Source organism: Xiphias gladius, chromosome 19 (genome assembly GCF_016859285.1).
Source record: "Xiphias gladius isolate SHS-SW01 ecotype Sanya breed wild chromosome 19, ASM1685928v1, whole genome shotgun sequence".
Lineage (NCBI taxonomy): Eukaryota > Metazoa > Chordata > Actinopteri > Istiophoriformes > Xiphiidae > Xiphias > Xiphias gladius.
In genome coordinates, this window is record NC_053418.1 from 3394851 (window position 1) to 3407343 (window position 12493).

General features: G+C 45.5%; 1 protein-coding gene across 7 annotated transcripts in view; it reads right to left on the reverse strand.

The window, feature by feature from the left end:
* The window catches only part of rusc2 (RUN and SH3 domain containing 2), a 44732-nt gene that overhangs the window by 5053 nt on the left and 27186 nt on the right, over positions 1-12493 (reverse strand). For 4 of the 7 annotated variants that reach the window (XM_040154704.1, XM_040154707.1, XM_040154705.1 and 1 more), the window contains exons 4-11: positions 7006-7701; positions 5698-5880; positions 5206-5376; positions 3260-3336; positions 2401-2575; positions 2000-2105; positions 1315-1361; positions 99-1176 (exon numbers count right to left, since the gene is read on the reverse strand). In XM_040154704.1, coding sequence (XP_040010638.1) covers positions 99-1176; positions 1315-1361; positions 2000-2105; positions 2401-2575; positions 3260-3336; positions 5206-5376; positions 5698-5880; positions 7006-7701 — 2533 coding nt within the window. The remainder of the gene's footprint in view (positions 1-98; positions 1177-1314; positions 1362-1999; positions 2106-2400; positions 2576-3259; positions 3337-5205; positions 5377-5697; positions 5881-7005; positions 7702-12493) is intronic. The other 3 variants (XM_040154708.1, XM_040154709.1, XM_040154710.1) reach the window with 3 other exon arrangements.

Below are 12493 nucleotides of genomic sequence, written 5' to 3' on the forward strand. Positions count from 1 at the left end.
GTCCATGAAGACTATACTTGTTTGATTATTATTGGTTTTGGTCTTTTCATGGGATTTGTTGGGAAGTACGTATCTTCAGACTCACCCTTTTAACTTACCTGGTCTTTTGACCTTTTGACCTCTGTTCAGCTCCCTCCACTCTGGAAGGAGAACCAACGCTAGATCCAAAGAGCCTGCCCCAGCGCAAACTCTGTCCCTGTGAGGGGCTCTCCTCCTGGGCTGCAGCTTTCGCTCCGGTCCCAGTAACCTCCGGAGGTTTTGTCTCTTTCTCCTGGTTGAGAACCGACTCTGGTGGGCTGCCCATCCATGAAGGCCTTCCCCTGGATCCAGCTGACTCCCCGCTGGAGCTACTGTTGCTTTCCCTGCTTCTGTAGCCCTCCTCATCTTGGCTTGACTCGGCCCCCTCCACCACTCCCTCTCTGGTGGGCGGTAGTTGACTCTGGCGTCTCTCTGATGACTTCCTCCTCCTCTCGGTCTTAACAAACTTTGACCCCTCTGTGGACTGGTCGATGTAGACCTGGGAGGACTGCATGAGCTGGTACCACCAGCCAGCCTGTCTGTCTTGACGCTGACGCCCCTCATCTGCAGGATCCCTGTCTTTTTTCTTCCTCCTGTCCTTCTCTTGTCCATCCTCACCTTCACCTTGGTTCTCTTGCCCTACACCTTTTACTCTCTGCTCACCCGTCCCCCTCTCCTTCCAGAGATTGGCAAACCCTACTTCCATCATTGTTAGTCTGCTAACAGGTCCATCTTCCATACTTTCCGTTGTTCCCCCCTCCTTCCTCATCCTCGATTTTACTCCTGCTCCCTCTCTTCTGGACTTGGCTCCTTCCGTGGTCGGCCATGTTCCCTCTCGTCTCAGCCCCGCCCTCTCCCTTTTCACCTCCGCGCTCGAGTCTCCGACCATTTCGCTTACAGTGGTGCTCCATCCTCTCATGAGCTGGAAGGTGGAGCGAGCCGACTGGTCCACACTCTGGCCCGCGGAGCACAGCTGCTCCTTGCGACGCAGATGCTCCTGGCCCTTTTGGAGGAGATGTGGTTCAAACAGCAGGTCCAGGTCGAAGGGGAGGAGCGACAGTGGCTGCAGGAGGAGGAGGAGCTCCTCAAAGAGGGGCTGGCACGCCCCCTGCGACAGGGGAAGGAAACCCCACGGGTTGTAGTGTGCTGCTATAATATCTGAGGAAAAGAAAAACAAAACAGAGAGTATCAGAACACGATTCAAGACCCAAGACATCATGCACACATGGACATCAAATAACCATCTGGGTATTTGAAGACGGACAAATGATGCACAAGTTATCAACTGAGTCCTACCTTCATGTGTGTAGAGGTGACTGAACCAGAATTCCAGAGATTTCAGGCTGAAACAGAAGGTGAGTCAAACATTAAAACCGCAGCAGCATAAAACCTCCGTCTGCAACTCTGCTGCAGATCTCCGTCCTGCAGCAGAGTTGTTAAGGGTGATTACCCTCATCATTCATATTACACTCACATGGTTTAAAATCGTATTCGACTTGGTAGAACAACGTCCACTCGAACCATAACAAGCTGACAGGTCTAGACCAAGGTGCTCTTTAACCACACAGTATGAGACAGCCACGTAAAATTAGTGTGGGTGGTTCGGGCAGCCTGGACAAGCCCCCAGACAGTCGGTTATCACAGCCTGCTATCTGTTAGAACATGTACGTTATATGTGACCTCCCATCTGGGGATAAAAAGCTGGTCCACATACGGTCTACCCCCTATTTTAAGGTAAAGACATGGCTTTTATTTTAATTCTTAGCAGTGTTGTAGTTCACTCCTACAAAAAAAACAACCTCTCACTTAATCTACATGCTCGTATCGAGTTACCAGAACAATATGCGGTTGCAAATTTGAATCTCACAATTATTTCCCGACCTTCTCTAAGATCCTAACTTCTAGGTTCAGAATCTTGTTCGTAAAAAGTCGTGGGGATGAGGACGACAGTGAGACCTGGCGTGAAGAAAAAACGACTCACTTGAGCAGGCCGAAGATGAAGGCGTTCAGTCTCATGCTGTGGCTGGTGAGCTCTGAGTACTGGCTCACCTTCGAGAACAGACTGTGGAGGACACGTGTGGACGGGCCTGATGGAGACAAAAAACAAACAAAAAAAAACACTTCACTACGTTATACATTAAAAATAAAGCACCACAGACAAGTTGTTCTCTAACTTAATTCCTAAGACGGTTACTTTCATGTTCATATGCTGTACATAAGATTTCCATGGAAATCGTTCTTCAAAACCTCGGCCTTTAGATCAGTGGAAGGTGGGACGAGCAGTTCTGCCAAACAACTGGTGTAGACACAAAATGTCACTGATGCCCTTGATAATAAACTGTCCCCTTCTTTAAGACCCTCACTCCACATTATCATCCTCACCCAGCTGTGTGGAGGCCTCCACCAGGCTCCAGGGCTGACAGCGGCGCTGTCCGATGATCAGGTCCAGCACGTAGGCCTTCAGGCCGTCCTGCAGCACCTCATGCAGGGCTGGGCACAGGTACTTCAGGATGAGGTGACCCACGTTGGGACTCACCCAGCTGTTCCCCAGCTTAGCCTGGCAGGGTTGCAGAGAAACATTAAGGAATAAAGGAAATCAAAGTGATATGAAAAGATACAGAACTTCTGTCTGTTTTTTTCCATAACTGCTTTTGTCCATGTAGCAAAGTGCTCTATGTTTCACCTGTGTGTACTAAGGCATAATAAAGTGACAGAAAGTAAATATACAAAATATATAAAACAAAAATATATATTTAGATATTTTTTTATTATTTACAAACACACGGATAAAATTACGGCACTCTGAGCACTTTTATAGTATAATAAAGAGTTAATATTTAAGAGAATCAAGTGGTAAGGACAGGTGTGACAGCTTTGCACCTCTGGACCTCATGAACCCAAAGATCAATCCCTGCCTTGGGTGAAATATTTTAAGCGGTGGTTGTCCTCAGCCTTGCACTGACTCATCACAGTTGCTGGAGTTGAGTGAAGAATAAAAAGGGAATCTAAGAAGTCAAATGGTGCCATCTGTCTGTGAAACTAATGTAGTTCGCCGGCTGAGAGCTTTTATGTTCCGTTGAACTTTCCTCCACCGCAGCGGCGATATTAAGTCGTTTGTCAGTATTGCTTTTAAATTTTGCTGTGTGAGACTCGGTCAACCCAGAGAACCAGCCCCTCGTTTTTCCTTCAGAGAATGTCGGTCCGTCACGTATACCTGCAGTGTTTGTGAATAATCTCCTACCTTCACATCTGGGTCCCGACTGGTGCCGAAGTGAGCCACAATCAGATCCACCGCTGTGTTCACGGCTTTCACCAAACCTGACGGAGGGGAGAGGGGAAAAAAACAAAACAAAACAAAGATAGTCTGTCAATTAACCTTTTTAGCTACATGTTACATTTTCTTTACAATGAATGTCACTTGATGCAAGAGTCTTTTTTTTCCTTCGATGTTCTGCCAATTTCATGATTTTGTTTCCCTCTTTTACCCTCTGATGGAGGGAGGAGAGACGCATCAAGATCCAAATGTAGCTCATATTTTGCTGTGGCCTTCACTGTCTTTGTGCTCCAAAGCCGCATGAATTCACTGTTAGATTTATGAGGGCAGCGTCTAGCCGTTGAATGAGTGGCTGGGACTGCCTTGCAGGGATTTGTCTGCCAACGGCCTGCCTCAGAAAACAAGACAAAATGTACTGATGTTGAAACAAGATTGCAAAACATTTACAAAAACCACAATCCCACGTTCCCACTGAACAAAAAAAAAAAAGTCACCTAGAAAATTACAGTAATATACGGGACAGCCAAACTGTGCTTTTTGGGTAGTGCATATGTTTGATAAATAACACGTCTCTGGGACACAGTGTATATGATGCAATGGTGAAAAAGGCTCAGTAAATCTGCCCCTCAGTGTCTTGCTCAAGGACACTTCAGCAGTGTAGATGCTGGTCCTGTCAAACCTGGATCATCCACGCGGAGGGCGACCTGCCTGCCCATTACGCAACACCCTGCTACCTCAAGAGGCCCTGAATTGCTCTCCTCTTTGTGGAGTGGCCTTTTCTCAGAGAAAGGCCACTCGATTTAAGCAACTTTCAGCCACATCATTTAAGTGTTCTTCTCCCTGACAACGACACTTGTGAGACCTGGAAATGTGATTCCTTGAACAGCAGTTTTTAGTGTTCAGCAGCGCTCTAAAAACCTGTCCGAGCCTTTGTGGCTCGCAGTACAAACCAGTGTATTCCTCTAGTGAGACAGCATGTCATGACTGTGTTATTATGTTGGAGGATCTTCTGCGCATTAGAAAGGAGTCCTAAAATCTGTCAGGACTAAAGACCCCCACAGAGAGGCAGGAGAGATGGAGGCAGGAAGGGAGACATACAGGTCTTCTCAACCAAACTGTCCCAGGAAGTCCGAGACAGTCGGGTGGAAAGAGAACCGGCTTTTCTGGTCATATTACCTATAACTTAGTATTTAGTCGCATTGGAAAGATCTGTTTAAAACCTGATATCATGCGACAGAAATTCCATACTCAGGCCACGCGATGTGAGTGAATTTATCCACGTGACAACTGAGCAACTCCTCTTGCTGAGGAAGGCCACGAGATGTGGCTGAAAGTCTCAGAAATCCCAAGTGAGGTGATGTACTGACATTTTTTTTGTCGAATCTCTCCTTAGACCGCTCCACTTCTGACTACTAGGGAGGTCAGTTACATAGCGTTGTTTAAATGTCAATAAAATTTCAAGTAAATTCCCATAAAAACTCCCGATACTGATACTATCTACAACCGGCCCTTGCATACAGTCCGAATGAAAGCTGCACTTATGTCGTACCAGTGTAAAGGCTTGTGTTTGGCCAGTCAGTGAGGTTCAGCAGCGTGAAACCAATGATCATGAGAAAGTAATGCCTCTGATGTTATTATGGTGCGGGAACTAGTTTTCTGCACTTCTAAAATGCATACAATAAAGTTACTGAGTTCCTAAGCTTCCAAAAAAGGTTAATGGAAAAGTTTATGAGGTCAATGAGAGACAAAGAGAGTCTCCATAAAAACAGCTTGAACGCTCACAGGCAGCCGCGAATGAAAGCAGTGATCTCCAGGAAAAACAGCTCACCATTCGACCTTTTGTTGTTCAGCATTTAATACATATAATAGTTAAATATTTAGCTAAACACATAAGCAAGCACAAGGGGCCTCACCTCTCTTCTGTGTCAGGTCCACAGAGACGTGGGACTGTGAGGAAGAGCAGGAGGAGGATGAAGTTGAAGAGTCAGGGGAGAGGCAGAACTCCTCCGGCGGCTTCTCGGTCAGGGAGAAGTAGTCCGGCAGGAAATCGTTGTAGCTCTGCTGCAGCTTAGCTGCTTGGCCCACTGCAGAGACACACGCACACGCACACAAACGATAAGACACACATATAAACGCACATCACTGCGTTTATATATATATATATATATGAGAGGCCTTTAGGGATCCTGGGCAGGTGAAACTTTGAGGAACACACACTTTCATCAATCTCTATTTGTTCTATAAGGAACCTGATATTTTTTCAGTGGCTTTACCGTCAGTTAAGGCTTTTTTTGGACCTCGAACTCCTTAAAAAAAGTACTAGTACATCAAGTATAAAAGCCTACTTTTCAAATATCTTCATAACTCTGCATTTGTCCCAACACTGACAATACAACAATTAGCACCATTAAGCCGTCCCAGCGTGTGTCTAGAGGGCACTGAGGGGAAATCGAACACGTTGCGTCTGGCAGGTCGCGTACCCCCGCCTGATCCTACGCCAGAGTGGCCGCCCGGGACCCTCTCCACCCCCAGCGGGTTTCGCCGACGGTACTCCCTCCATTTGAGGGCCTGGGGAGAGAGGTGGTGTGCTGTTGGGGAGGGGATGTGTTAAGACCGTGATCAGGGGGTCGGTGGTCAGGTTGGAGTTTAAGGGTGGTTTGTTGAGTAGATGGATGGAGGAAACATTTGTGAGAAAAGAGGAGGTAAAAAGGGAAGCGGAAAAGGTGGAGGGAGGACGGGAGAAGATGTAAGTCCATGCATGAAGGGGAAGAAGGAAGAGAAAAAGAGAACAATAAGAATGTACCAGAGCATCTTTTAAAGAGCAGATCAACACTGAACCACACAAAACTTAAAAGCTTTGATGTAAGTGGAAATCCCAGGCAGCTGTCGGATTTCTTAACGAAACAACAAGGCACTAAACCTGCTGAGACTCGCTGTTTCAGTCTGTGGGAACGGTTGGTGTGGACCGGTGGACTGACAAAAAGGTGAATCAATTCAGAATCAAACAGGGAAGAAAGCGGCCACCGGAAACCACTGCGCTCCGTAGGCGGGAACCTCCCAGGTGTTTTTAATTATCTGTCCATGTATTGCAATTATTTATTCATTTTCTTTTTTCCTTTGAGTGTAAACCTGTTAACCGACTCTATCATCAAGAGAGTGATAGTTGCAAGAAATCAAATGTAAAGTGATAAGAAAAGAACAGAACAGGAAGAGACCACCATAGTCATAAAGTTGAGAGAAAAAAGTAGTGCAGTGGGGTCATGTTTTCAGCACACGAGTCGAGTATACAATACGTTTGATGCTCAAGTGGATGAGCGGCTGAAAACACTGGTATGTGACTGACAACAAAAACGGACATTGCCTTGTGTCCTTTTCAAAAATGGACAACAAAATTTCCCAAGCGGCTGCAAGGGATCTGACGTTTTCTAATGATTTTGTGACAGGTTTTTGCCCAAAATGAGCCCTTTATCAGACTCAAAGACTTTTGTGTTGGTGTTGTTGTTTGATCCCTGCCCCATTATACAAAGCAAGTACTGTGAAATAATTGTTGTATTTTTAATTATCTGATGATCAATGTAACTTAAACAGGCTCATCTTGACTTAAATATTGTTGATGATCTTTTATGCAAGTGCCGGGAACTTGTGTGTTTTTCTCGTGAAAACATACTGTGAATAATTCTTCGAGGACATGCCAGAATTCTTTTGGAACCTACCATTATGTGTCCTGGATCCAGGCCCTTTGCTTCCCTCCCCGTGCTTTCCAGAGTCCAGACAGCCCAGTGGGCTCAGTGTGTCACTGTGGAGTGGCGGTAAACTGGGCAGAGCTCCGCGGTGGAAACAGTGTCCCTGCACCTCCGGCAGCGTTGGTGGCACCGCCCCTCTCTTCACGCCCAGGGATGGAGGCGGAGGGGTTGGCGGTAGAGGTGCTGAACCCCCTCCCTGTTTTACAGTCGCTGGGGTGTGCTGGGGGCTGAGGCCTGCTGAAAGTGGGCAGGAGAGGCTGTGTGGCCGCTGGGGGCTTGGGGTGCAGGTGGAGCAGGTCCCAGGGCTGGGTGCCCCCTGGAGACGAACCGGGGAGTAGCTCCCAAGAGGTGAGGGACGAACTGATCCTGGTGGAGGGGCCGCCCCAGCTTGAGCCCCCTGGTACCGAAGCACATTTTCAGCTGCATCTTCGCTGTCCTCCACCGCTGGACCTCCAGAGCCAGGGCCAGAACCAGGGCCAGAGGTGCAGCGGGCCTGCATCCCAGAGACGTAGCCTGTGAGCAGGGGCAGCAGAGGCTTTGGCTGCGGGGGTTTGGAGGTGAATTGGTGGTGGAAGGTGAAGGGCTGGATGGGGAGAGTGGTGGGCCGCTGGTCCCTGCTGTAGCGGACCACCGCCGGCCGGCTGTCCGAGGAGCTGGAGAGACCACCTGGACGAGCACAAGACGGAGCGCAGGGGTGGAGGAAAGATGGAGGAAAGATGGAGTCACATGGAGAGAAAAGGGAAAAACAAAGAACTTTGTAGTTTTGTTATGGTTTTTAAAATATCCCTTTGCTCCAACAGCAACATTTAACATTTGCAGAATAGAGGGAATCAAGGCTGTTTTCATTGTCATCATCATACAATATTAGAAATACCTCTCAGTATAACACAATACAATTCAACAGCATTATAAGCTGCAGCCTCCAAAACTATCCTCCAGTTGAATTAACACGCCTCTGAACAAAAACCAAACATTATAACCTTCATGAAGGCAGAATTTTTTGCGGGGCATTAGAATGCATTACTTTTTTGTACCTAATAAACTGGCAACTGAGTGAATAGTGAAATGTTTTGCAGTGGTAGAGGATTGTAAATAATGTATTATTTCAGTTCAGGCTTTAATTTAGAGGTGCAACTAATATTATCATCATTTTTTATACATCTACTGATTATTGTTTGATTAATCAATTAATCCCTCAGTGTACAAGTCCAAAAAAAAAAAAAAATACCATCACAATATCCCAAAATCTAAGTTGCCATCTTCAAATTGCTTACTTTGCTCATGCACCAGCACTAAAGCCACAGATATCCAGTTTACAGTGACAATAAACAGAGCAAATGCTCACATTTCAGAGGCTGCAACCATTGAATCAAGCATTAAACGATTATGAAGAAAACCCTCATGCGTTAACGGGAAGGATAGAACTGAAACCTAACATACAGGCTAACAGAAAACTGCCCAGTCATGAGCCACAACGCTCAACAGCCCTTATCACCGACAACCATGCCTCTGTTAGGGACACTGCTCTGACAGGCCCACGTGCACACAAACATACATTTGAGGAAACACACAAAGACACACACATGAAGACTGGACCTTGAGGCACTGCGTCAGGAGAGACACCATCGAGGAGAAGCCCTTTCCTGCACTTGTTTTGTACCACTAAGTCAGTATGTGTGTGTGTGTTTTCTGTGTGTGTGTGTGTGTGTTCCTAGATCCAGTGCAGTGTATGACAGTCAGGAGCGCGTCAGCAGTGTTGCGCAAGCTGTTTGTCGCCCTAAAGCCGGCCCACCGATGCCGCCTGAGCCGGGTGCAGCGTTGTCTTTTGGCCACAGGTGGCGACATCGACCTGCTGTGGAGACGGGTCGGCGGAGGGAGGACTACCACACACCCCCGCCGGCCTGAGCTCCCACTGGGGATGGAGGACGGAAACACTCCCTCTCTGTCGCACTTCTGCTCCGTCATCCCTCTCATAGCCATTTTTCTCCTCTTTTCTCTCCTCGCCCACCTCTCCCCTCTCCCCGTTCCATCTACTTCTTCCCGGCTTCTGCTTCGTTCTCTGCTCCTCTCCTCTGTCGGAGATGAATCCATTAGGCGGCTCAGGCTTTTCCTTCGCAGCGCGTCATGTTAGCGTCATTAGTGAGCAAGCTGCTTCCCAAAGGCTTTTAAAAAGAGGCCTTCGCGCTGCAGTGAAACAATGCAGCTGGCTGAAGTGAAGTCTGATGAATAATATATGTCCTGAGACGCTGCACAGCCTCTCATTATGATCTTAAATCATCACCGCCTTCATGGATACGGTGCTAGAAACTGAGGAGGCTTTATTTGAGGCATGTGAGAGACACGCCTTGTTCTTATGGATGACCTATTATCCTCAAATCTCTTTATCAGTCTTCACCCTGACTTCCATATTATCGTCGTGTCCTTGGTCTCATTGCCCCAGTCAGCTGAAAAGCCAAAACCAAAGGGCTTCAAGCCATTAAAAGAAATAAAAAAAAGAGGATAGAATCCACTCTTGTTGAGTGCTGCTGCTCAAATGACTACTTTGATCTGTTTCCAGTCGATAGAGTGGGGGAAGTGCTCTCCTGTTCCACCGGCTGAACTGTGTGGCTCTGGAGAGAAGAAGCTGTGCATTCAGCTACAGTAGGCTTCCGTTACGTATCGTTAAACGACTCTACACATTTGAGAAGCTGGAACCAGTAATAATTTTGGCATTGTTTGCTGAACAAAATGAAACGATTATGAAAATGGCTGCAGATTAATTTTCACATCGTTTCAGCTCTAATGGCGATCGTGGGATAATATCCTGATTGCCCGATTGTTTCTGTCTTTCTCGGCGTAAAGACCATATGTGGCAGGCGGGCAGGGACATCTGGTTCCATATTAATGCTGATCATTTGTGGCAGTTTTAGTTTCTGATCTCCAGCCTGTTAAATATCTAAGACAGATGTTTGCACATTTTTCTCAGTTTCTGAAGAGATTGTATGGAGGTATTTGTTTAAAGAGTGTGAATGATTTCAAATTTCATGTAAACTTGTTTTTTCCACCAAACAAAGTAGAAAAATGAAATGAAAAAAAAAAAAATGTATAGCTGGAACGATTAGTCCATAAATTGATAAATTGATCGACAGAAAATTAATCTGTTTGCTGCTTTTCTCTATCAATGAACAACTTTTGTTTTTGGGCTGGCGGTTGGATAAAACAATGCATTTGAGAAGGCCACTCATATTATTGACAAAAAAAATGAACTGATTAAGCAATAAAATAATCAGCAGCTGATTAATCGATAATGAAAATAATTGTTTGCCAGAGCCCTGCAAAAAATTCACAAAAAAGCCAAACTGCTGTGTAAACAGTCATTTAATATTTGCTTCCTACATTTACTTAATACTTTTATCACTGTGAATATTACAGAATCACAAGTGATTCAATACTGAACAAACACGTTCTGAAATGTTTTGGAAGCATATGGTGACCGATTCTTCCCCTAATTAGTGACTAGCCACCTTAAATTTCTACCCGTCTTTCGGAAATGGACGTCGGAGAAAGTCAATTATCCTGCAGGACTGGTATGAAAAAGGTTTTGGGTGGAGGCAACCTAGGAATGCAGACTTACATTCCTGCATACTGACCTATATGGGGTCCATACTCTATACCACGTGCTCATACAAAGCTTGAGTTACAAAACTGAACAGTCATAGCGTGAACTTGGGGGAGAACAAGACATCGATTCCACAATCTAGCCACGATCTAGCCGACAGATCCAGTGTAAATGAAGCAGAAAATTGTTTCTGGTGGTGCTGACCTTCGTTTTTTTTGTGAAGCTGGTCTGACGCATTTTTAAGGAGAAATCTTTTTATTCATTTCACTGACAGTCAGCTGTTAGGAAAATTTTGTTTTCAAATGAAAGTGGTTCTCTTTATGACCTTTCTTTGGGGATATGGTCAGAAACTAACAAAGCTACACCCGCACCAGCTCCTGGTCCCTTTTACAGGTCTGAACACAATACTGAAACTGACATAACTGACTTCCATTTGTAAGCAATTTTCTCTAAATAATTAGTTGAAGAAACCCCGGTGGGGGGGGGTAGTCTGTTAATTAAACATCACTGTTATAAGATCATGATGAATTTTTATAAAAAGGAGATTTTTGTTCTTCAAATATTCATAAAATAATTTCGGGAACTCCAAAGTTTGTATAAAGCCGTGAAAGGGGACAGCTGGGACTTCCTGGGACATTCCTTTCCTGTTGTGCTTTTTCGTAACTCTCCCTGGTCTTATTCTGGTGGAATTCCAAGCGCTCCCTGTTGTGGTGTGTGTGTGTGTGTGTGTGTGTGTGTGCATGCGCATGCGTTTATCTAACCAGACACACACAGCAGGCAGCTGAGACTGAGCTTTATAAGGTGAAGATGGTGTTGTCTGTTCTCAACTTACGTCCTCACGCAGAAAGTATTTCTGGAGAAATGATTCTCATTAGAGAAGAACTATGTCGTTGTTAACGCAGATCATATGATGACAGTTGGAGGGTTTTCCGGGTCCTCTAGCCTTCATCAGTGTCTGGAACCTTTAGAGGCTGAAAAACTTCTGTCATCTACTTGAATTACGCTTTGAAAAATATTGTCTTAAGCCCATTTCTCACTGGACAAAAAAACCCAGTGACACCCACTAACATCTGGCTTTTGTCTTCAGTGGGAAAGGGCGCCATCAGCATCCATTCCTGGGTCAAATGACTCTGCAGTAGTCACGGGTGTTTATCGGCTCCGGCTCCGATCCGCAGTGACGTAAACACGACACCCTGGTGTTATTTGTATACGTAAATATACAGAGCACTTCTTCTATTTATTCCGAACTAACTGGAGATCTAAAACCCCTCACGTCTTTTTTTTTCTAGGAGGAATCCAACTCGTTCCAGAGCAGCATTCGTGAATTGAGAGCAGGCTTTACAACCGAGTCACAAAAAGACACTAATTAAGCCGAAAACTGTAACGTGTGCTCGTGACAACCAACATCTAGTACAAGATGCCTAAAAAGTGAAGCGAATTTATCTGGAACTTTTTTCAGCAGGTTTGATCCTCAGGATTATTACGATAAATGTACCACACTTTTTTTAAAATCAGGGAATTTAATTAGTTCTTTGTCTTCCTCTGCAGAGAGGTCAGAAGTCAGGCTGAGCTACAGAACCGCACAACAGGATGCAGCAGGAATGTAATAATATCTTGCTTTGTTACGAGTGCTGCTCTGCTGCCGCTGACTGACTCCAGTGGATATTTCAAAAGCGCTATGGGAAGTATTTGAACGTAAATGAATTACCTCCTTAATAAATCTGGATTAATAAAATTACCAAGGACAAACATCACAGCACTGGCAGCTGCATTTTACCTGCTGAGCTGCAGAGTCAGTTTTCACAGATTTCTTAGTTTTGAGAAACAATGAAATGCCTCAAACGGACGCTTGTCGTGCAG